The sequence below is a fragment of the Bufo gargarizans genome, chromosome 11 (genome assembly GCF_014858855.1).
Source record: "Bufo gargarizans isolate SCDJY-AF-19 chromosome 11, ASM1485885v1, whole genome shotgun sequence".
NCBI lineage: Eukaryota > Metazoa > Chordata > Amphibia > Anura > Bufonidae > Bufo > Bufo gargarizans.
In genome coordinates this window covers 34,593,337-34,615,972 of record NC_058090.1, presented here as the reverse complement: position 1 = coordinate 34,615,972, position 22,636 = coordinate 34,593,337, and the positions used below count along the sequence as shown (strand labels likewise).

General features: G+C 40.8%; 1 protein-coding gene across 1 annotated transcript; it reads left to right on the top strand.

The window, feature by feature from the left end:
* The first annotated feature begins 849 nt into the window (after positions 1-849).
* Positions 850-3,193, top strand: SIX6 (SIX homeobox 6). The gene is made up of 2 exons (XM_044272592.1): positions 850-1,421; positions 3,031-3,193. The coding sequence occupies exons 1-2, from the start codon at positions 850-852 to the stop codon at positions 3,191-3,193; spliced, it is 735 nt and encodes a 244-aa protein (XP_044128527.1).
* The last annotated feature ends 19,443 nt before the right edge of the window (positions 3,194-22,636 follow it).

Sequence of the window (22,636 nt, the reverse complement as noted above, 5' to 3'; positions counted from 1 at the left end):
GGGTTTGTTGTTTGTTATATTGATTTATTTATTTTTATTTCTGCTTGCTGCTTTCTGTGCACATTGACCTAGAAATGACTTCTCACCCTCTGCAGCTCTTCTCGGCTTTTCCTGTGCACCATGCAGCCATAGGACTGATAATATTTTTACATGAGTCAATGTGTCAGGAAGTAGGGAGGGGGGTAAGGGGGGTAGATAGATATCGTCTAGATCCTGGGCAATGCCAGGTTAACCCTTACAGCCCCATTTGCCCACTGTGCCCGTAGAATGGGGCATGGGGAGGGGGTGCTTGCTTATTTGTCATTCCGGTCCATTGCACTGCACTCTCTCCGCCTGGGTCCTCCATGAGGATTTATTACAGAGAGGGAGTTTCATCGGTGCAGTCACCTTTCTAATTGGATGCCCGTCGCTCGTCTCTGATGGGAAATGTTCTAGGTGTTTTGTCTATACTCTCCTGTCCATGTGCAATGTGTGCGGGTCACAGACACTGTGCAGGCAGCTCGGATGGGATGCGCTGGGCGCTGTCGAGCCCTGGGAGGTGCTGAAACATCTCCCCTCTCCCTCTCCTTTGATTGGCAAAGGCTGACACTGATTGACAAGGAGCCATGGCAACCGAGCAGCCAATCTGCCAAGTCCAATAGAAAATCGTTTGTTGGCTTAGGGCAGCTTCTTTCCCTTTAACAGCAGATCGGCTGTGTGATACCTTTAGCTTGGCTCTTGGAGTTAGCAAGTGCATCCAAGAGATCATCATCGTCTCTGCGAAAGGGGAGGCTGCGCCTGGTGCGGTGTGTCCTCTTCTCGTCTCGTGTCGGATTCTGCGTCAAAGCCCCATTTCCATAAGCAGCTTCAATGTTTCAGCTGCCCATTTTAAACTTCAGCCCCCAGCAGGTCGCTGGGGTGTGCGAGACCCTGGAAGAGAGCGGGGATATCGAACGATTGGGTCGTTTTCTCTGGTCTTTGCCAGTAGCACCTGCAGCCTGCGAGGCCCTCAATAAAAATGAGTCTGTGCTGCGTGCCAGGGCCATCGTGGCTTTTCACACCGGCAACTTCAGAGAACTCTACCACATTTTGGAAAACCACAAATTCACCAAGGATTCTCACACCAAGCTGCAGGCTCTGTGGTTGGAAGCTCATTATCAAGAAGCTGAAAAACTAAGGGGGAGACCCCTGGGGCCGGTAGACAAGTACAGAGTCAGGAAGAAGTTCCCTCTGCCCAGAACTATTTGGGATGGAGAGCAGAAGACGCACTGCTTTAAGGAACGAACAAGGCATTTACTTAGGGAATGGTATCTACAAGACCCTTACCCAAACCCCAGCAAAAAGAGAGAACTGGCCCAGGCCACCGGACTTACCCCAACACAAGTAGGAAATTGGTTCAAAAACCGAAGGCAAAGAGACCGAGCAGCGGCAGCCAAGAACAGGTATGCACATGGCCCCAGACACCTATGTACATGTACTGTATAATTATGTTATTATTGGACCTATTACTCTATAGACATTTCATTACAGTAAAATATAATAATTGATTTCTAGTATATTATTCTTACTGGTCTTTTTTAGCTACTTCATACATGCAAAATGGTTAAGGTATGTTTATTTTAGTGTTAACAGTATTGATTTATACACTGCGAGCTGGTGCATGCATTTTTCATAGTCATAGTATTAGTATATATATATATATATATATATATATATGTACTTCCTAATTTGATTAGAATCTACTGACGACCAGATCGCATTGCATTTTCTATTACTTAAATACGACTCAGTTGTATAGCTATCTATCGATCTATATTATCTATATCTATTTATCTATCTATATTGTTTTGTATGCGGCTATGTCGGATACATTTTGGTAAAGTGGTTAAGGACTGAAGCTATTTGCTCGAAAAGAGATATGTGATATATACTATAGATAGATATGAGATAGCTATATATGAGATAGATGGATGTGAGAGATTTTGATATGAGATACATAGATAGATATTGGATAGATAGATAAATAGATAGATAAATATTAGATAGATAGATAGATAGATAGATAGATATAGATATTAGATAGATGGATAGATAGATAGATAGATAGATAGATAGATAGATAGATATTCAACTAGATCGACACCACCAGTGCATGCAAGGGTGTACTTCCTAAATTATTATCAACAAAGAGATCAAGTACTCAAATGCCCAATATATTAAAGTTTATTAAATACACATGTATGTATGTATGTATGTATGTATGTATGTATGTTTTTTTTATGTGTATTTAATAAACTTTAATATATTGGGTATTTGAGTACTTGATCTCTTTGTTGATAATATATAGATAGATAGATAGATAAATATTAGATATAGATAGATACATACATATTAGATAATATATAGCTAGATATTAGATAGATAGATAGATAGATAGATAGATAGATAGATACAGCTAGATATTGGATAGATGCAATAACATAGTTAAACATATATTGAATTTCCTGACACTTATGTAATTTACTTACACAATTACACAGTGATCTATTAATCATGTAACGTTTCAAATTACGTATAAGCCTTAGCAGTGGTAACTAGTAGAGCTGTACATGTATATAGTATGTATGGAGGTCTCTGGCCGTGTAATCACTTGCTGTGTGCTCTGTGTGCAGCCCTGGTCCATGGCACTGTCTGTTGCAGCCATGTCTGGAGGATTTTCATGGCTCTGTGCACAGTGAACTATGGAGATGCTACCTCCTCACATTAGTCTATGAAAAATGCAAGACCCTCTTCTGAACGCTGCGCTCCTCTGTGTCAGGAATAGGACTCTAGCACACGTTATGATCTCCAGGTCATTATTAATCATTGATATCACAATATGCACACCTTATATAATTTCCTTATAGAATGGGGGGTGTCTGCAGCCCATTCTGTAGGTGCCATCGATCAGCTCTGGTTGTAGGGGGGCACAAAGCAAGTGATGTACAATGAGACTCTGAATGCCTTCTCTGTGGCTTATGGTGAATGTCCTTTCCTGTTGTGTTTTGTCAGGCTGCAGCAGCAGGTCCTGTCCCAGGGATCTGGACGCTCATTGGGCTCAGACGAGAGAGGGGAACAGTTGGGCTCAGCATCAAGTCCTGCAGCTAGCCTGTCCAGCAAAGCGGCCACCTCTGCCATTTCCATCACATCCAGCGACAGTGAATGTGACATCTGACCTATGGGGCATACTTAACGCAGCAAAAACCAGGAGATTAAACTCAGAACAGTGCCTGACTAAGCAGAACAGCCGTGGCCACAGGGACAACACACTGGGGCTGTCACAACACCAGGGAGTGTCACACTCCTCCTTACATTATTGATGAGAACTCACTGTCTAGAAGGAGACTGTAAGGCTTTCTCACCTTCATTTTGGGGACCTTGATGACGCCTCTAAATGCCAAGTTGCCAGGTGTGAAAGCCTGCCCCATACACATCCTGTGGGTATTTCATGTTGGAAAAAAAAGACGCTGTTATATTATTATTATTTTTTTTGCTTTGTTTTTTTTTTTTTTATATATTATATGATGGTGACTTATTTAAAGGATTGCCAATGTTAGACCTCCTTTGCTTGTTTGTATGTGCGCAGGTGGCTTGTAGACGCATGTGCACCAAATCTATGGATCTAATGAAGAAGCTAAAATAAAATATGTGCTGAGAATTCTTTCCTACCTTTAGAGCATTATTTCTTTACTTCTACCAACCACGTTTCCCATTGTATGCCAGGGACTGCTTCTAACTAAACAGGTAGAAGCAGAATATCACCTGTATTCATGGGGAGAGCCGGCGGAACAGTCTGGAGGCTTACAGATAATTTCTAGATATAATTTAATATTTGCACCACTAATTTCTCCAATGCATGTTTTTTTTTATCTTTGTATGTATAAAAATCCCCTGAAATGCTGAAATTGAATAGATACACCTAGAAGGAAAAGAAAATCTAATTTATTTTAATTGAAATAGACAAGTAGAAATTATAGATTGGATTTAATTTCCAATTTGATTTCACCATATAATAATAATAATAAATAATACAAGTAGATTTTTTATTTTCACTACACCTTGACAGTGGGGTATGGATTTGCCTCAGGTAATAATAATAATAATAATGATAATAATACATGCCATGCTGTATGATATATGATAATAATAATAATCATAATACAAATAAGATTATTATTATTACTATTATTATTTTACTCTCTACATAGGTACATGTGTATACCATTTTTCTCTCCATCTTGTGACCATGAATGTTATAATAAGTATTAGAATGATGACAGTGATGTGTATTAATAATCTCGCACATTTTATCATTAGAATATAATGTTCCTTTTTTAAAATTCTATATCATGCTGCTTGCCATTTGTTCATAGATACCTATAACTTTGTATTTCTAATCGCATTTTTCAGTGGACTGTAGGAACAGGTGCCTTTTTATTATTATTTATTTGATTTGATTTTTGCTGCATTTTGTTGCAAAACGCCAGCAAGCACACTAAGGGAAGGATCACACAAAAAAGGATTTAAACCCCAACCCCAGGGTGCCAAATATGCGTCTGTCTTATGAGTAACTATATACTTCTATCTAAACAACTCTCAATTTTGCTTTGAGGCAGATTTTTTTTTTTTTTTTTTAGGCTGATTTTTCAGCCAGAAGTGGATCCAGCAGGAGAGATAAGTATTTTAAGTCTTTTATATTTCCCGATTCCTTTTGAATCCACTTATGTCTGTTGCTGAAAGATCTGCCTAAAGAAAAAAAAAAGTCTGTGAATCTACCTCCCCCAAATAAATAAATAAAATAAAATAAAAATAAGAAAAACACTACAGAAACAACAGGCGTGACTACAGCCTTTACTCCCATCTGCTCAGTGCTGTGTTGGTTTATATTTGTGCTTTTTTGGTATTATATATATTATATTATATACAGTAATCCCTCAAGATACAATGGCCTCAGGATACAATATTTTCAGCATACAATGGTCTTTCCTGACCCATCTTAAATTGTAACAAGACTCCACATACAATGCCTCAGATCCAACCAATCAAGGTCACTTCTCTGGTACAATATCTGGATTAGTTCCTAGTTAGGAGCTATTCCTGACTGTTATATGTGAGGACTTGGTTTATATGTCTTAGTTATCTGCTTATTTTTATTAAATCTTCATTTACTCTCATCTTGGATGACATTTTGGGGCTTTGGAACCATTACTCAACTTACAAGTGGTTTAACATACAACTGGTAGTCCTGGAACCAATTAATATTACAACTTGAGGGACCACTGTACATTGTAATACACCTGTCCTTGGGGTGTGAATTCCACTGACACTTTTATTGGACTGTAGATGCGACAAATGATAGATAAACCCCTGCTGTATCATGCTATTACAGTGGTAAAGGTTGTTAATATGGGCAGTGCCATGAGCTATCTGTCTGTGGATGCAGGAATGCTTAGTCAGACGGAAAGACAAAGAGAATATACATCATTCAGTGCGGGATTCCTGCTTTCTGCATGACCACATTCCTACAACTGTTTACATGGCCGCACCATATGTAGGACCCTTGTAGAAGGGATCCTAGACTCAGGTGAAGGCTTCACAATGCATGAATTCTGGCAATTACAATATTTTAACCTGATAATAACCAGATTTCAATTAACCCCCAGGGTGCCAGATATGCGTCTGTCCTATGATTATCTATCTACTACTATCTAAACAACTCTCCATTTTGCTGACAAATCTAAAGGCGATGTGATCTATAGGTAAGAACAAACCCACATGAAACATGCCAATTGCCCTATTGTGGTGCAGCAGGAATATGGCTGTTGACAGTAAACAGTCCTGCAAATAGTCCAAAGGTACTCACAGTGTGTATTGTGCAGCCATTGTGAGTGTGTGTGTGTGTGTGTCTTTTTCACACACAAAAAAAAGAAAGAAAAAAAATATTGTGTCAAAAGTAATGTGAACAAGAGGGAAGGGAGGGCGATTTCCCCCCTCTATTCAGCTTGAAACATGGTGGAATATTTCCGTTTCTTTTCAATGCTGGGCAGATATGGGCAGACATGAATGGGACGTCTTGTAAGCAGGTCTATGAGGCTGTCAAACTGCTCAGGGTAATAAGCGCTAATGATGGGGTCTGGAGTCCTCTTCTGGACAAAAGGGGGCTCAGAGTGTTTTGTGAGGCTGAATGGCTAATAAGTTTTCAGGGGAAAATGAGTTAGCTGTCAACAGATTGATTTAGCCAAAGCAACAAAAAAGAAAAGAAAGAAAAGGCAGTGTGACAGGTTGAGACCAGCCTGGTCCTATGGCAGCTGGGGACAGCAGAGCCCCCATCCCTCACACAAGTGTGAGCACACAATGGGAAAGTGCATTCACTGTGCAGTGGCTACAGCAGTGGTTACAGTGTACACTGTAAGCTGAATAACGCACAGGAAGGCGATTAGAGGTTTGTGTTCCCCTTTCTGCCAAACACTTCAACTGAGGACATCACTAATTACCTGAAAATGTAGGAAACTCTATAGGAAAGGCTTTGGGGGGTGGGGAGGTTAATAGCTCATTTAGTATCGTCCATAAAAGTGGATTTTTCAACTATATTGGCTGTCTATCTTATTGTTTATTTATTTATTTTATTTTTGCCAGTTCAATCTTCCTGGCTGTCTACCTGTCTTCCCCTCATCAATCAATCACATATCTATCTATATATCTCATCTATATGTCTATCTATCTATTTATCTATCTATCTATCCATCTACCCCCCCTCTTGTCTATCAATCAATCAATTAATCACATATCTATCTATTTATCTATCATTTATCTGGTGTTGCTGTACAGGGCACAGAAAGGCGATTAGAGGATTGTGTTAATCTTTCTGCTATCTATCTATCTTATACCTATCGATCTTATATCTATCTATCTATCTATCTATCTATCTCATATCTATCTATATATCTCATATCTATCTATCTATCTATCTATCTATCTATCTATCTCATATCTATCTATATATCTCATATCTATCTATCTATCTATCTATCTATCTATCTATCTATCTATCTATCTATCTATTCATTTATCTTGTGTTGCTGTACACAGCACAGAAAGGCAATTAGAGGTTTGTGTTCCCCTTTCTGCCAAACACTTCAACTGAGGACATCACTAATTACCTGAAAATGTAGGAAACTCTAGGAAAGGCTTTGGGGAGGGAGGTTAATAGCTCATTTAGTAACATTCATAATAAAGTGGCTCTTTCAATAATATTTGCTGCTTTTTTCCTGAGATAAAAATATTTGAGTGGAATATTTGCATACAAAAAAATATTTTTTTAGGGAGAATTCTGTCAATATGGATATTTAGAGAGACAGCTGTTAAGCCTTTATAAATCTGCAGATGATTTGGATCTTAAAAAAAAAAGAAGGGAGCTTTTAATTTTGGACCATTGAGGCATCCAATTACTGCCTGGAAGGATCAGGCCTCCGTTAGCTTTCACCCAGTAGCCACTCACCATAAACACATTAGATACACTTTGTGGATTCTGCTGTGTTAATGGATTAGACATCACCTGTTTGTAATCTTTCAAAGAAATACAGTAAATGGGGGAAAATATATGCCCTGACCTGCACTAATAAGGAGATAAACCTCCATTGTGCTCTCACTGCTCCAGTTCTAAATGATTAGTTTAGGTGGGATTTAAAGCGCAAATTAAACACCTGATGTTGAAAACATCACACAATGAAGAGAAATACATGGTACTTACTGTATGTACCCAACAGGACATGCTGTCATAATTGATTTTTAGGGTTTAACATTAGCGCATGGGCAGCACGGTGGCTCAGTGGTTAGCATTGGTGCCTTGCAGTGCTGGGGTCCTAGGTTCAAATCTGACCAAGGACAACATCTGCATGGAGTCTGTAGGTTCTCCCTGTGTTTGTGTGGGTTTCCTCTGAATACTCCAGTTTCCTCCCACACTCCAAAGACATACTGATAGGGAACTTAGATTGTGAGCCCCATTGGGGACAGTTGGATGCTAATGTCTGTAAAGCGCTGCAGAATATGTCAGCGCTATATAAGTGCATAAAATAAATAAATAGTGCCATGGCAGAAGACAATTCTATCTATCTATTTTGTAAATTTCATATATCCAACATAAGGCATATTGGACAAATAATTTGTCCAATATATATTGGATCTAAGAAATGTAAAAATCTAGATAGATAGGCAGACAGTCAGATAGATAGATAGATATGAAGGATAGATGAATTAATAGATCTATCTAGCTATCTTTCCTATATTTATTTATCTTTCTGCACCAGAACCCTTAGTGGATTTTTCCCTTAAAGGGGCTATCTAACCCCTAAAATGCCCACCAAAATGCCCGGGCATCTCATACAGGTTATACTTACCCCATTCCCCGGCACTTGAATTATTAGGAGATAAGACCCCAACCTACTTTTAATTTAATTACCCTACAGCCTAGTCCTGCACTGGCACATAAGCAGTCACCCATTAAGCCCCACTTCACATATATTGGGCCATCCAGCTCAGTTCCTCTCTGGTGTGGTGCAGAAAACACAGTAGGGAAACTGCAGCGAAAACTAGTTTTCAATGGGACCAGTCACATACATCTGATGCATCACTTATGACACCGGATGTCAAATAGAGTGGGACAGAAAAACTCTGCATGCTACCTTTTCCTGTCCAGCACTATCAGTCTATAGCATTGGATCTGTGCGCTGAAGTGCAGTACACATATATCAGTTGTATCTGGCTCCAGGCCTAAAACAAATCGGCTAGGCCCAACTGATATATGTGAAGTGGGAGTAACTCTATAGATTGCTGTACAATATTACAAAATGCATGGAAGTGCATATTTATTAAATTCTTGCTACAACCCAAATGCCTTTCTGTGACTGTTTCATGCTTTAGGCAGTCCATATACTAAAGCCTGACACGTGCAGAATATCAGCGTAGTCTTCATCAAGGCCACTGAATCTTTTGATTAGTTTGCATGGTCTTTCTATAGGAATAGTAACCTGAACCTCAACTAATCCTGGTATAGTGATCTGTACATTTACATATCAGTAATATAAAGTAAAATAGACACCTAACACATAGTGTACCCTATACCAGCAGGATGCAGCTGATTTATATAGCTTTATATAGTGTCACTTCTCAAGGTAGGTAAACCCATATGTAAAGTTTAGGCCCCCTTCACTTATGTCCAGCGATCTGGCTCAGTTTTCCTCAGTCATGGTAGAAAAAACTCTGGAGAGAAAGTGAAACCAGAACCGATCCCACGGTTTTCTATGGGATGGTTCATATACATCCAATGCACCACTCAAGATGCTAGATGTCAAATAGCGCCGGGCAGAAAAATGCTACATGCTACATTTTTCCACGGAAACGGAAGGCATATGGAGTACCTTTCTTTTTCTTTTTGCATATCCATTGAAATGAATGGATCCGTATACGGTCCATATACAGAACGCAAAAAACGGAACGTAAACGAAAAAAAAACCATTCATGTGCAACAGGCCTTATGCAAATCGACTTTGGATGTTTCATCCAAAGTCGATTCGCTCATCCCAAGTCATGATGCTAGCCTGTTTTTAATGCACATTCTTTTAAGGGTTGCTTTCTAAATGACTTCCCTTAAAAATGGCCCCTTCAGTTGTATGGGAGCCGTCGGTCCATGAAAACGGTCAAAATAGGACATATGTTTTTTTTTTATGCCTGTTTTTTACAGGATGTTAAAAAGAACGACCATGTGAATAGGCCAATAGACCTTAAAGAGGGATCTGAAAAGGGCCATGTGACCGCCATTAAAAAAGTGTCCATCACGCGGTCGTTTTTCACTGTGGTATGAATGTAGCCTTATGTGTCATGGGTAGCGCCAAAACATAATCAACAACTTATATGTTATACAAACCAGAGTATAAGAGTGAAAGCTGGGTTTGCATCATGCTTTTCCCATCCGTTTAACATATACAAAAACGAATACATTAAATGGATGGATATATTTTTTTTTTTACCGGACTCTGCAGGATACAAGATCGTGATTTGCTGCATTTCTGACATATACGTAAAACAGAGGCATAAAACGTGATGTGAACCCAGCCTAGCAGAGCAATGCACAGGCTGCATTAGGTGATAACAACCTGAGGCTTCCAGTTAGAAGACACAAATCATTTTACCTGTTTCCACCAGATGCCCAATTTGCGGTTTCGCTTTTCTATGAAATACAATGGGAGAAATTATTTATTTTTCTTAAAATTGGAGAAAAGTGAATCTCAAACCTGGTAAATAAATTTGCCAATGTGTACAAATGGCTGTGATTCTGTGAAAAATGTGCATTGTCAAAGTAATGATTTAATTGCACATTTGCCTGTTCATTTATTTAAAATAGTTCAAAGTTATTACTGTCACTAGAACACTCAATTGGCATGTGAGTTAACCAGTAGACACTGCGTGTGCCTATCTATATGTGGTGACATTGCTTGCTATAAAAAATCGAATAAATATTTCTTTCATGAAAAATTTCCATGCGACCAGGAGACCTATGTACAAGTAAATCAATGCGCTCTTCTTTGCGAGGAGGATATTTACATCAATCTCCTTTGCCTGTAATGTCAGTATCTCTTACCCTGTAGAAGAGCCCTGTGTGCCCTGACAACTAAGTTGATCTGGTCCCCAGCTGACAGCTCCTTTCTGCTTCATTTCATTTGCTCAATCTGAATTTGGTGATCCAGTCATCCTTTGTCAGAGCCTCTGTCACCTCCCCAACTATTATAACAACCTTTCCCCCCATAATGGTATAAAACAATGACAGGTCTGCGTCCTGGGCACAAAAGACCAGGGCCCCTCTTGAGTTAATGATAGAAACATTTTAACAACAGGTGACAAAACATTTTCATGTCTAAATAAAGGCTAATAGAGCTCATTTGGATTTGAATGCTCTCCTATTTTGATCTAATTGGAGGATATTTAGAGATTTGTTTTTGTTTTGTTTCTTTTAAATCTGGCTGCTAATAACATTTTAGTGACATATAATTTTCAATATTAGTTCCCAAATATCTTTTGGGATTTGCTACATCAATAAACAAAACAAAACAAAACCAAGGACTAAAAATATATATACATTTTATGTCATCTATATAAACTTATGTTATGGAATACAATGTAACTTTGATGTTAAAGGAGATTTCCAGGTTTTTAATATTAATAGCGTATCATCAGGGTATGTCATCAATATCAGATCAGCAGGGATCTAACTCCTGGCAGCCCGCCGATCAGCTTTTGGAAGAGACCGTGGCAATGAGGACCTTACCAAGTACAGCGCTGTCCAATGTATGCTGGCTGTGTTTGGTATTGCAGCTCAGCCGCATTCACTTGAATGGGACTGAGCAGCGCCTAGGCCATGTGACCGTTGAACACAGCATCACATGACCTAGGAAGAAGCCTAAACGCTCCCTGAGTGGCCTCTTTAAATAGCTGACCAGCGGGGATGCCCGAAGTCTGATATTGTTGACCTATTCTGAAGATAGGCCGTCATTTCAAAAAACTCACACAACCCTTTTAATGGAAACGTAATGCACATTCTGCTTAGTAAAAATGTTAAGGCAGAACATATATCTTTTTAATCCATAAATGACTTCCCACTCAATGGCGTCCTAGGCAACTGCCTACTACATCTACTTCTCTCTCATTAAGGGCTCATGCACACGGCCGAACAAGGGCTCCTGCGGACACCGGCCGTGTGCACCCCGTATCACGGATGTGGACCCATTCACTTAAAAGTGTCCGCAATCCAGAAGGTCGGTGAGGAACGCAAAAATATAGAACATGTTGAATGGATTTGGATCCGTTGCCCAGCCGCACGGATGGTGCCGTGCCTTGGGGACCGCAAATTGCAGCGCCCAAAGCACGGAACGGCCGTGTGAATAAGCCCTAACCTAAATAAGTCAAGCTTGGCCCCTCTGAAGCCACGCCCTCTTTTCCCTACACATTTTTGGGCAGGAAAAGTTGTCACAGGTACTATATAAATATGGCATTTGACTCAGGCACTGCCATTTTTCAAAGTATTTACGCCACATGATGTCTCTTGTGCTTCAATTTCACCGATCTATAAATGTACCCTGCAATGATACAATTGAGACTATGGGTATAACATGTTTCTCTTATTCTGACTGCAAAAAATGGTGAAACAGAACCTGACAGCAGTGTGAACACAACCTTACAGTTACTTTTGTGGTTTTAAGTAGTTAAATAACCATATCCAGTGAAAGCAACACAAAGGAGCCCGGTATTAATATACTTGCTTCAGCATTCCCAAGAGCACTATTTCTGAGTTCATTTCTATTGTGTACTACTTAAAAAGCTACTGACTGAGTGCATTCACATATGTCTGGCTTTCTATATAAAATGAGAAGGGTAACCGATGGCACAATGAATTTACTTTCAGTGGAAAGTAGCCATGCCCTTTCTCATAGCAAAGGAGTCTGGAATTAAGGGCTCATGCACAAATACGGATTCTAGCCAAGTGCATGCCGCCATTTTTTTTTATAAAAATGTCCTATCCTTGTCCGCAAAATGGCCAAGAATAGAACATGTTCTATTTTTTTTTTCCAGGGCCGCGTAATGTACATGAAGATGATGACAACACACAGGTGTGATGAATGGGTCCGCATCTGATCCGCAAAAAAAGTGGATCAGATATGGACGAAACCACGGCCATGTGCATAAGTCCTAACGCTGAGAATTTTTTGACCCCTTATTAGTGCTGTCTAACGTTGGGCCTTCAAAACTGAGCAATTTTTTTATCAATGCATTCAAAGAACCATCATTGTTTACTTTCCCATTGTTGTGGCTGTTTGAGGGCTTATTGTTAGCAGGACACATTGTAGTTTGTATTGGCACCGTTTAACTTTTACTCCTTTTTCTGAAGGGGAAATGGCAAAAAACAGTAACTCTGACACTCTTTTTTGTAAGGTACACATAACATTTATTCTATGGATCGTATTAATACACCGATACCAAAATTGTATATATTTTGTTTTATATTTTATAGAAGCATAACTTAAAGTTTTCTGTTAGCACTGTATGATTGCTTTTTTTTTTTTTTTTTTTAAAGAATGAGTTGTAGGTTTTATTGTTACCAAATTCAGGCACATAACATTTATTGACTATTTGTTAAATATTTTTTTCCGGATGGGAATGAAAGAAGGCAGCTTTTTCACTCGTACTGCGCTGTTTAACTCTACTAACTTTATTCAATGTATTGTAAATAAATTCATATGTTCCCTGCAGGGGTGCACCTAGCCTTTCTGCTCCCTGAGGCGAAAACTAAAATGGCGCTCAGCCCCCCCCCCCCCCCCCCCCCCGCATGGCAATTTCTTAACCTAACCCCTTCTATCCAGCTCTACTGTTAAAGACATACAGGGAGTGCAGAATTATTAGGCAAGTTGTATTAATGGAGGATTAATGGAGGATTAATTTTATTATTGAACAACAACCATGTTCTCAATGAACCCAAAAAACTCATTAATATCAAAGCTGAATATTTTTGGAAGTAGTTTTTAGTTTGTTTTTAGTTTTAGCTATTTTAGGGGGATATCTGTGTGTGCAGGTGACTATTACTGTGCATAATTATTAGGCAACTTAACAAAAAACAAATATATACCCATTTCAATTATTTATTTTTACCAGTGAAACCAATATAACATCTCAACATTCACAAATATACATTTCTGACATTCAAAAACAAAACAAAAACAAATCAGTGACCAATATAGCCACCTTTCTTTGCAAGGACACTCAAAAGCCTGCCATCCATGGATTCTGTCAGTGTTTTGATCTGTTCACCATCAACATTGCGTGCAGCAGCAACCACAGCCTCCCAGACACTGTTCAGAGAGGTGTACTGTTTTCCCTCTTGTAAATCTCACATTTGATGATGGACCACAGGTTCTCAATGGGGTTCAGATCAGGTGAACAAGGAGGCCATGTCATTAGATTTTCTTCTTTTATACCCTTTCTTGCCAGCCACGCTGTGGAGTACTTGGACGCGTGTGATGGAGCATTGTCCTGCATGAAAATCATGTTTTTCTTGAAGGATGCAGACTTCTTCCTGTACCACTGCTTGAAGAAGGTGTCTTCCAGAAACTGGCAGTAGGACTGGGAGTTGAGCTTGACTCCATCCTCAACCCGAAAAGGCCCAACAAGCTCATCTTTGATGATACCAGCCCAAACCAGTACTCCACCTCCACCTTGCTGGCGTCTGAGTCGGACTGGAGCTCTCTGCCCTTTACCAATCCAGCCACGGGCCCATCCATCTGGCCCATCAAGACTCACTCTCATTTCATCAGTCCATAAAACCTTTGAAAAATCAGTCTTGAGATATTTCTTGGCCCAGTCTTGACGTTTCAGCTTGTGTGTCTTGTTCAGTGGTGGTTGTCTTTCAGCCTTTCTTACCTTGGCAATGTCTCTGAGTATTGCACACCTTGTGGGCACTCCAGTGATGTTGCAGCTCTGAAATATGGCCAAACTGGTGGCAAGTGGCATCTTGGCAGCTGCACGCTTGACTTTTCTCAGTTCATGGGCAGTTATTTTGCGCCTTGGTTTTTCCACACGCTTCTTGCGACCCTGTTGACTATTTTGAATGAAACGCTTGATTGTTCGATGATCACGCTTCAGAAGCTTTGCAATTTTAAGAGTGCTGCATCCCTCTGCAAGATATCTCACTATTTTTGCCTTTTCTGAGCCTGTCAAGTCCTTCTTTTGACCCATTTTGCCAAAGGAAAGGAAGTTGCCTAATAATTATGCACACCTGATATAGGGTGTTGATGTCATTAGACCACACCCCTTCTCATTACAGAGATGCACATCACCTAATATGCTTAATTGGTAGTAGGCTTTCGAGCCTATACAGCTTGGAGTAAGACAACATGCATAAAGAGGATGATGTGGTCAAAATACTAATTTGCCTAATAATTCTGCACTCCCTGTACTTGGAAAACATTACATACAGAGCTACAAAACATACAGCGTAATACAGTGCTACATTCAGGAAAGTATCCTCTGATGTAGACGTCTTTATCTTCTCCATGCAGACCAGACCGCTATGATGATTTCTTTCAGCCATCTCTGCAGAGTTTGACAACTACTTTTCCATCCTCCTCCTTAGCTTCTGAACACCCAATCCTGCCACCTCTGATACTGTGCCTGCTGTGCTTCCCACTACTATATTGCAGAAACAGATAATACCCCTGAAAATATTATTACCACATAGTTCCCCTTCAATAATTATTGGCACACAGTGGCCTAAAAAATCACTGTGCCCAGCTAATAGTGTCCCTGAAACTTATAGAGCTATAAACATAGTGCCCTCCAAAAATAATTGTGCTAAGCTGATACTGTACCAGGGTACCTCCCAATGTAATAGTCCTCCCAAAAGTCCCACCAATAGTAATACTTCTCTGCCAGAGTGCACTATGTGGTAACAGTGCACCCAATAATGATAATGTCTCTCATTTTGCCCCCATAATGCCCCCAGAAGTAATAATTCCCCATATAATGCGTGGCTGTACAAACAATGACCCCTTATAATGTTTGCCAGTAAAATAATTACCCCTTGAAATATGTGCCAGTACAAAAATGCTCCCTTATAATGTGCGGCAGTACAAAAATACCTTCTAATGTGTGTGAATACAAAAAATGCTCCCTCATGACATGTGCCAGTACAAAAAGAAACTTTTAGTGCCCCATGTGCAACAAATGTCCCCATAGTGACCACCTCAGAATGTGTGCCAGTACAAAAATGTTCCCTTATTATGTGTGCTAGTACAAAAATGCTCACTTAAAATGTGCGCTAAGTACAAAAAGTGCCCCCTTATGTGCCAGTACAAAAAAATGTTCCCTTATAACGTGTGTCAATAGAAAAAACTACCCCTTTTTAGTGTCCCCAGTACAACGAATGTCGCCATAGTGGTCCACTTATGATGTGTGCCAGTGCTTTCTCCAGTTACAAAATAATGACCACCTCAGGGCTCGAGTCGAGGGGGAACGGGTGGGAACGGCGTTCCTGCACTTTTTTCATGGCAGGAACGCTGTTCCCAAAGTTTCAGGGCAAAAGGACCAGGAAGGATGCGGTAAATGCTTTGTACTCACCGCTTCCTGGTCCTGGGCTGTCGGCTCTGCAGGCTGCGCAGTGTGCACAGGAGTGAGTCGCTCTGTGACGTCACGCTGTGCGTAGCCTTCACAGCACAAACATGCAGCACAGCACAGGAGAGGTAAGTGTTTTTTTTTTTCATATATTATGGGCAGTGGGCTGATGAGAGGCACAGGGGGCTGATGAGAGGCGCAGGAGGGCTGATGAGAGGCGCAGGAGGGCTGATGAGAGGCGCAGGAGGGCTGATGAGAGGCGCAGGGGGGCTGATGAGAGGCGCTGGGGGGCTGATGAAAGGCAAAGGGGGGCTGATGAAAAGCAAAGGGGGGCTGATGAGAGGCACTGGGGGGCTGATGAGAGGCACTAGGGGCTAATGAGAGGCGCTGTGGGGCTGATGAGAGGCGCTGGGGGGCTGATGAGAGTCACAGGGGGGCTGATGAGAGGCACTGGGGGGCTGATGAGAGGCACAGGGGGGTTGATGAGAGGCACGGGGGGCTGATGGAGAGGCACTGGGGGCTGCTATAAGGCTACTGGGGGCTGCTATGAGGCATGGGGCTATTATCTGAGGTCTGATTGGGGGTCATTCATATTGGGGTCTGATCTGAGGTCTTATTGGGGTCTTATTAACATTGGGGATCTTATTGGGGCTGTTAGTTGAGGTCTGATTAACATTGGGGGTCTGATTTGTGGTCTGACCTGAGGTGTAATGAAAAATATATTTTTCTTGATGTACCACACTAAAACCTAGGTGCGTCTTATGGGCCGGTGCGTCTAATAGGGCAAAAAATACAGTACTTGCTTGCTCCAGCCGACCTCCCCTGCCCTTTGCGAACGCCGCGCGCTGTGACATCACGCGGAGGCACTTGGGTGAGTTCCCACACTTTTTTTCCCAGGACTTGACCCCTGGTTAGCCTGATTGTGTTCGGCCGGGCACGGCCGCTATTCCATTTCCCGGGCATGGCCGTTATGCCCGATGCACATGTTGAGGTAGCTGCTCCCTCTCATTGCCCTGCTCAGAGGCTGAGCAGGCAGATGTAAACGAGCATTGGTGATCTGAGCAGGCTGATGCATACTGCACTAGTACCTGACAGACCGGCGCTCGTTTACATCTGTCTGCTCTGCCTCTGATAAGCATGGTATGTAGTATACTATGCAAAGTGCGTAGTAAAAATTCTTTTTTTTTTTTCTTATGCACGAACGAACAGTGCTGCTGATTGCTCTAGCCAACCCTACCCTGTTACCAGTCTTTCTGGGGTCCATTTCTTCAGCCTGTATCCTCCTGCTGACTGTGTCAATCAGACAGTAAGTTCATTGAATTAATAAAGTGCAATTCATCCTGTCATCTTTTTAACTAATTTAATAATAAATAAACACTGTGAATACAAAGGTTGAACTAGCCCCTAAAACGACCTGGTGGACTTTTCAACAGCAGATAAAACCCTAGTCTAAACAGATTTATCATGGGCTTGCTGTTTCAATAATTAAATGTTAACTTAGGAAAGCATAAGATAGGTTAGAAGCATTACATTATTTGTATTATTGTCTCCAAAAAAACAAAAGGGAGGAACAGAAAAAATCAGGCAGAAAAAAGTATTTGGAACTCGATGCTCAGAGATATGTTAAAATTACGGATATGTTCAGTCATTATTCACAGAGTTCAAGTGATTCCATTGCAGGGGCAAGTACAGGGGCAACACACACAGAACAAATAAATGCAGAAGATGATTTAGTGGAATGTGTTGATGTAACATCAGACTTATCCACCGAAGAAGATAGAGAACTGGGACACATTGATTTATTAAGGGAACAAGTGATTATAGATAAGTCAGAGTGCCAAACTGAAGGCACAGCTACATCATTCAATTAATTTGTTTATCCAAATAAAAATACTTACTTACTGCCTTTTTCAAATATCATCCACAGCAGGTCATACCAGATCCTGTATTACAAAAGGCTGTAAATCGTAAAGATGGAACACATAGAAAATGGCTCACCTACTGTAATGATAATAAAGCTATGTTTTGCTCTGTTTGTCTGGCTTTTTCAAAGTCAAATGAAACAAATGCTTTTATTGAAGGAATGACAGATAAGCGTCATGTTCATCAAAGAATTGGAGAGCATGAGAGAAGTGCAATGCACTATGTGTGTGCCGAAGCCTTCTTTCTGAAATCCAGCAGTGCTAGTGTTGATGATCTACTTTTACATGAACAAATATCTGTAAGGCGAGAACAAGTGAGAAACAGGAGGCAAGTACTGCAACGAGTAGTAGATGTTGTAAAAGTCATAGGAAAACAAGGGTTGAGTTATAGGGGAAATAAAGATGAGGCTGCATACAGTCTAGAGGACATAACAAAAGAACATGGAAATTTTTTAGAGCTCATTCTCCTTCTGAGCAAGTATGATATTTGTCTGAAAGAGCATGTAAACAAATGTATTTAACACAGCAAAAAATTGCAGTCCTCTGGAGGGAAAGGAAGAGGATCTTTGATAACATTGCTCTCAAAAACAACTGTTAACAAAGTAGTAGAAACTATTCGGCTGCTCATCCAGGAAAATATATCCAACAAAGTACAGGAAGCTGGGATGTTTTCAATTCAAGTTGATACAACTCAAGATATAACCTCCAAGGATCAGTGCTCCATAATTGTTCGTTATGTGACCAATTGCATCAATGAGAAGCTTCTTGCAGTGGTTGAATGTGAATCTTCAACAGGACAAAATCTTTTTAAGTTGGTAATGAACGTCATAAAATCATGCAAACTTGATATTACGAAATGCATTGGCAGTTCAACGGATGGAGCAGCAAATATGCAGGGCCAATACAATGGTTTCTCTTCTTGGCTGTCAACTAAATCACCAGGCCAAATCCACATTTGGTGCTATGCACACATACTGAATTTAGTACTTGCAGATACTACAAAAACAGTGATTGTAAGTGCATTATTATTCAGTTTGTTGAATGACATTGCAGTGTTTATTCGTGATTCTTACCTGCGTATGAATACCTGGGAACAAGTCAGTCAAGACCCTCACCATCGAAGAATTTCAGTGATTGGTGAAACTCGCTGGTGGTCAAAAGATGCAGCTTTGAGAAAAGTGTTTGGGGAATTTTCAAATCCTGATTCTGCTTTGTTTTTTTAGCTTAATTTGCATATTGAACAGAATAGAAGACAATGTGTCATCAAGACCTAAGGTCCGATTAAGAGCAAAATCGTATGCAGAATCCCTGCTGAAATATGAAACCATACTCACAGCTCAAATATTTCTGAGAATATTTGAATTGACAACACCATTGTCCAAATATCTACAGACAAGTCAAATGGACATCTCAAAAGCTTTTCAAATGGTACAGGGAACATATGAGAAACTTCAGACAGTTGCAAGGGATTTTGAATCCGTACAGCGATCTGCTGATAATTTTGTTAAGTGGGCAAATGACAAGTTACAAGAAAAAGAAACGTTCCACCTTGAAATACAGACCACTCTACCTAAAAAAAGAATAAGAAAAAGAAAACGAATAGCAGATGAGACTGCTGAAGATGTAACAGTTTGTGATGCTATTTCAGCCTATAAAATACATGTTCACAATGTAATCCTTCATATGGTCACAGAGAGCATGAATCGCCGATTTCTGTCCCGTGGAGCTCTCTTTGCTGATTTAGCTTGCTTGGAGCCAAGCTGCTTTTCTGACATAAGAAGATGTGGACTTACAGCACCAGCAATGGAAGAACTTAGCCAACAGTAAATTAAATTTGACAAGGAAGCAACATCTGAAAATTTGCATTCCCAGCTGGCAAATTTTGCATTGCATTGGTACAGGCTGAAAACATCACCCCTTGAAGAATACTCGATTATAGCAGATGTGGAAAATGAGGAAAGCAAATTAACAGAGGCAGAACTGGTAAACAAGTCTTGCTCAACATGTGAGAAATGTGCTATTTGCTGCTATAAAATTCTACAGCGCTATAATTTGTTAACCGATGCCTACAATGTCATTGGTTTAGCCTACTAATTTTTGCTTACACGGTCTTTTACTCAAGTTGCCTGTGAAAGAAGTTTCTCTACATTGAAGTTTATTTAGAACCGTCTGAGAAATTAAATTTCCAAGGAACATTTGAACTCTTTCATGCTGATGGCAACAGAAAAAGATATACTAATGAACCTTGATTCTGAAGATATAATTGACAGAGTTGCAGAAACCAATGAACTCCTACAAAAGTTGCTGAATCCCTAGTGGAGTTGTTTTTGTCCTGTGTATCAACATGTTAACAAATACTCAGTAACACCATTTTAGAACATGGGTAATATAAATATACATAGGTTATAATATTATAGTAATGTTTTTTTTTTTTCAAAGTTTGCTGCTTACTGAATACTTATTTGTACACCATAAACCCATATTTGCCTGTCTCCTATAGAGCCTGTACTGTATATGCCACCCATAGAATCTAATAAAGGTATATATATATATATATATAAATACCAAAAAAGAGAACCAGCAGCACAAATCAAAAAATAAATAAAGCGGGTGCAAAAATATCCTCAAAACCGCAGGCTCAAACGGCTAATCGTAGATATAAATAGCAAAAAAATGAGGCAGCACTCCAACGTCAGGTGAAAGAAATCGTGGATCCTTTATTCCCCTCTACAACGTTTCAACCGCTCGTTGCGGTCTTTATCAAGCATGTGCGGTCTTTATCAAGCATGCTTGATAAAGACCGCAACGAGCGGTTGAAACGTTGTAGAGGGGAATAAAGGATCCACGATTTCTTTCACCTGACGTTGGAGTGCTGCCTCATTTTTTTGCTATTTATATATATATATTCTTCTGGCAGCCCACATTTTATTACCTGTATGCTAGCTCCACATTCTGCAAGCATCAACCTGAGTGTCATCATTCTCTGCTACCAACAAAGCTTTCAATTTGGAGCGGAAATTGCGTATCACACTAGACTTCACAGCCAATAGAGTATTGTCTTGGACAGACCAAGAAATAGCTGTCAGTGAGGTGGTGTTGTGGTTCGCCTGTGTACGGAATTGGTGGTATTTGCCAGAGTTGCTGGAGAACTGTGAGTGCTATTTCGGGGGCACTGACCTGTACAGGGTGTGGAGGATGGGGAGGTTGAGATCCACTAAGGATATTATAAGACTTTTCTGTAGCTTCCTATATTGTTGCAAGGTCTGTATGTTGGTTGTTGCAAAGCTTGTGTGTTGGCTGAAGCCTTCCTATCTTACTGGTGGCTGGCCCTGCCCCTCAATTGTGCTTCCGGGGTTGGCTCCGCCCCTAGACTGCAAGGGGGTGGGGCCTGTTGGGGGTCATGTGATTGGGCTGCTCAGTCAAAAATGCCCGGGCCTATTTTTTGTCTCAGTCCGGCCCTGCAGGGTACTGTAGTTGCCCCATTCCAGTTATTACTTTAGTTGCCCTCCTCTGGACGCTCTCCAGCTCTGCTATGTCTGCCTTGTTCACAGGAGCCCAGAACTGTACACAGTAATCCATGTGTGGTCTGACTAGCGATTTGTAAAGTCCTAGGAGACCTCGGAGAGTCCTAAATAACTTTTCAGGGCAGTTGGGCACTTTTGATTCACACCCAATTTATTTGGGCAGAGTTGAATCTGACAGGGCGATTTCGGAGACATTTTGGGAAATTTCCTTGCCTCTATTTAGTACCCATAGCTTGCTAAGTGCCTCGACTTTCCCTGTGTATGCTTCCACACTGAATTTTCTAAATCTGTGATAAAAAAAGTGGCTTATTCCATTGTTTACTGTATTAAAGGGATATAAATAGGATATGCCCCCATTGTCTGAAAGGGGCGGGTCCCACCACTGGGACCCGCACCTATATCGAGAATGGAGCGGGGAGCGCTGTGGCTGCAGGTGGATTTCCTGGGGTCCATCCACCACCAAGTGCTAATCCCCGCCTCTCCCATAAAAGTGAGTGGGCGCGTGCCGCGCATGAGCGGCCCATGGTCCCATTCATTTCTATGGGGCGGCCCCATAGAAATGAATGGAGGGCGGCTGCGCATGCGCAGTGCGCTCTCCTTCACTTTCGGGGCTCCGTTCTCGACCCGCACCTATAAGACAATGGGGGCATATCCTAGCGATATGCGCCGATTGTCTGAGATGAGAAAACCCCTTTAAGTACTGTATTAATACAGAGTATTTTCCCTTAGAAACATTACCCACAAGTTTATAATAGAGAACCATAAGATCTTACTGTGCCATTATTCAGGATCCGAGAACATGGCAATGCTGTACACATGAGCCCTTACCTGTTCCGCCTTAGTATTTGTTCACACCATGTTTCTATGTTCCATTGGCGGTAAACATTAAGGGGGTCATTTATTAAGACTGGTGTTTTAGACGCCAGTCTTAATAACCCCTTGCACTGGTGGTGGATCCACTGAAATTATATTGAGGCGCCATCCACCACCAGACTAAATGTAAGCCAGCTTCCTTGCTGG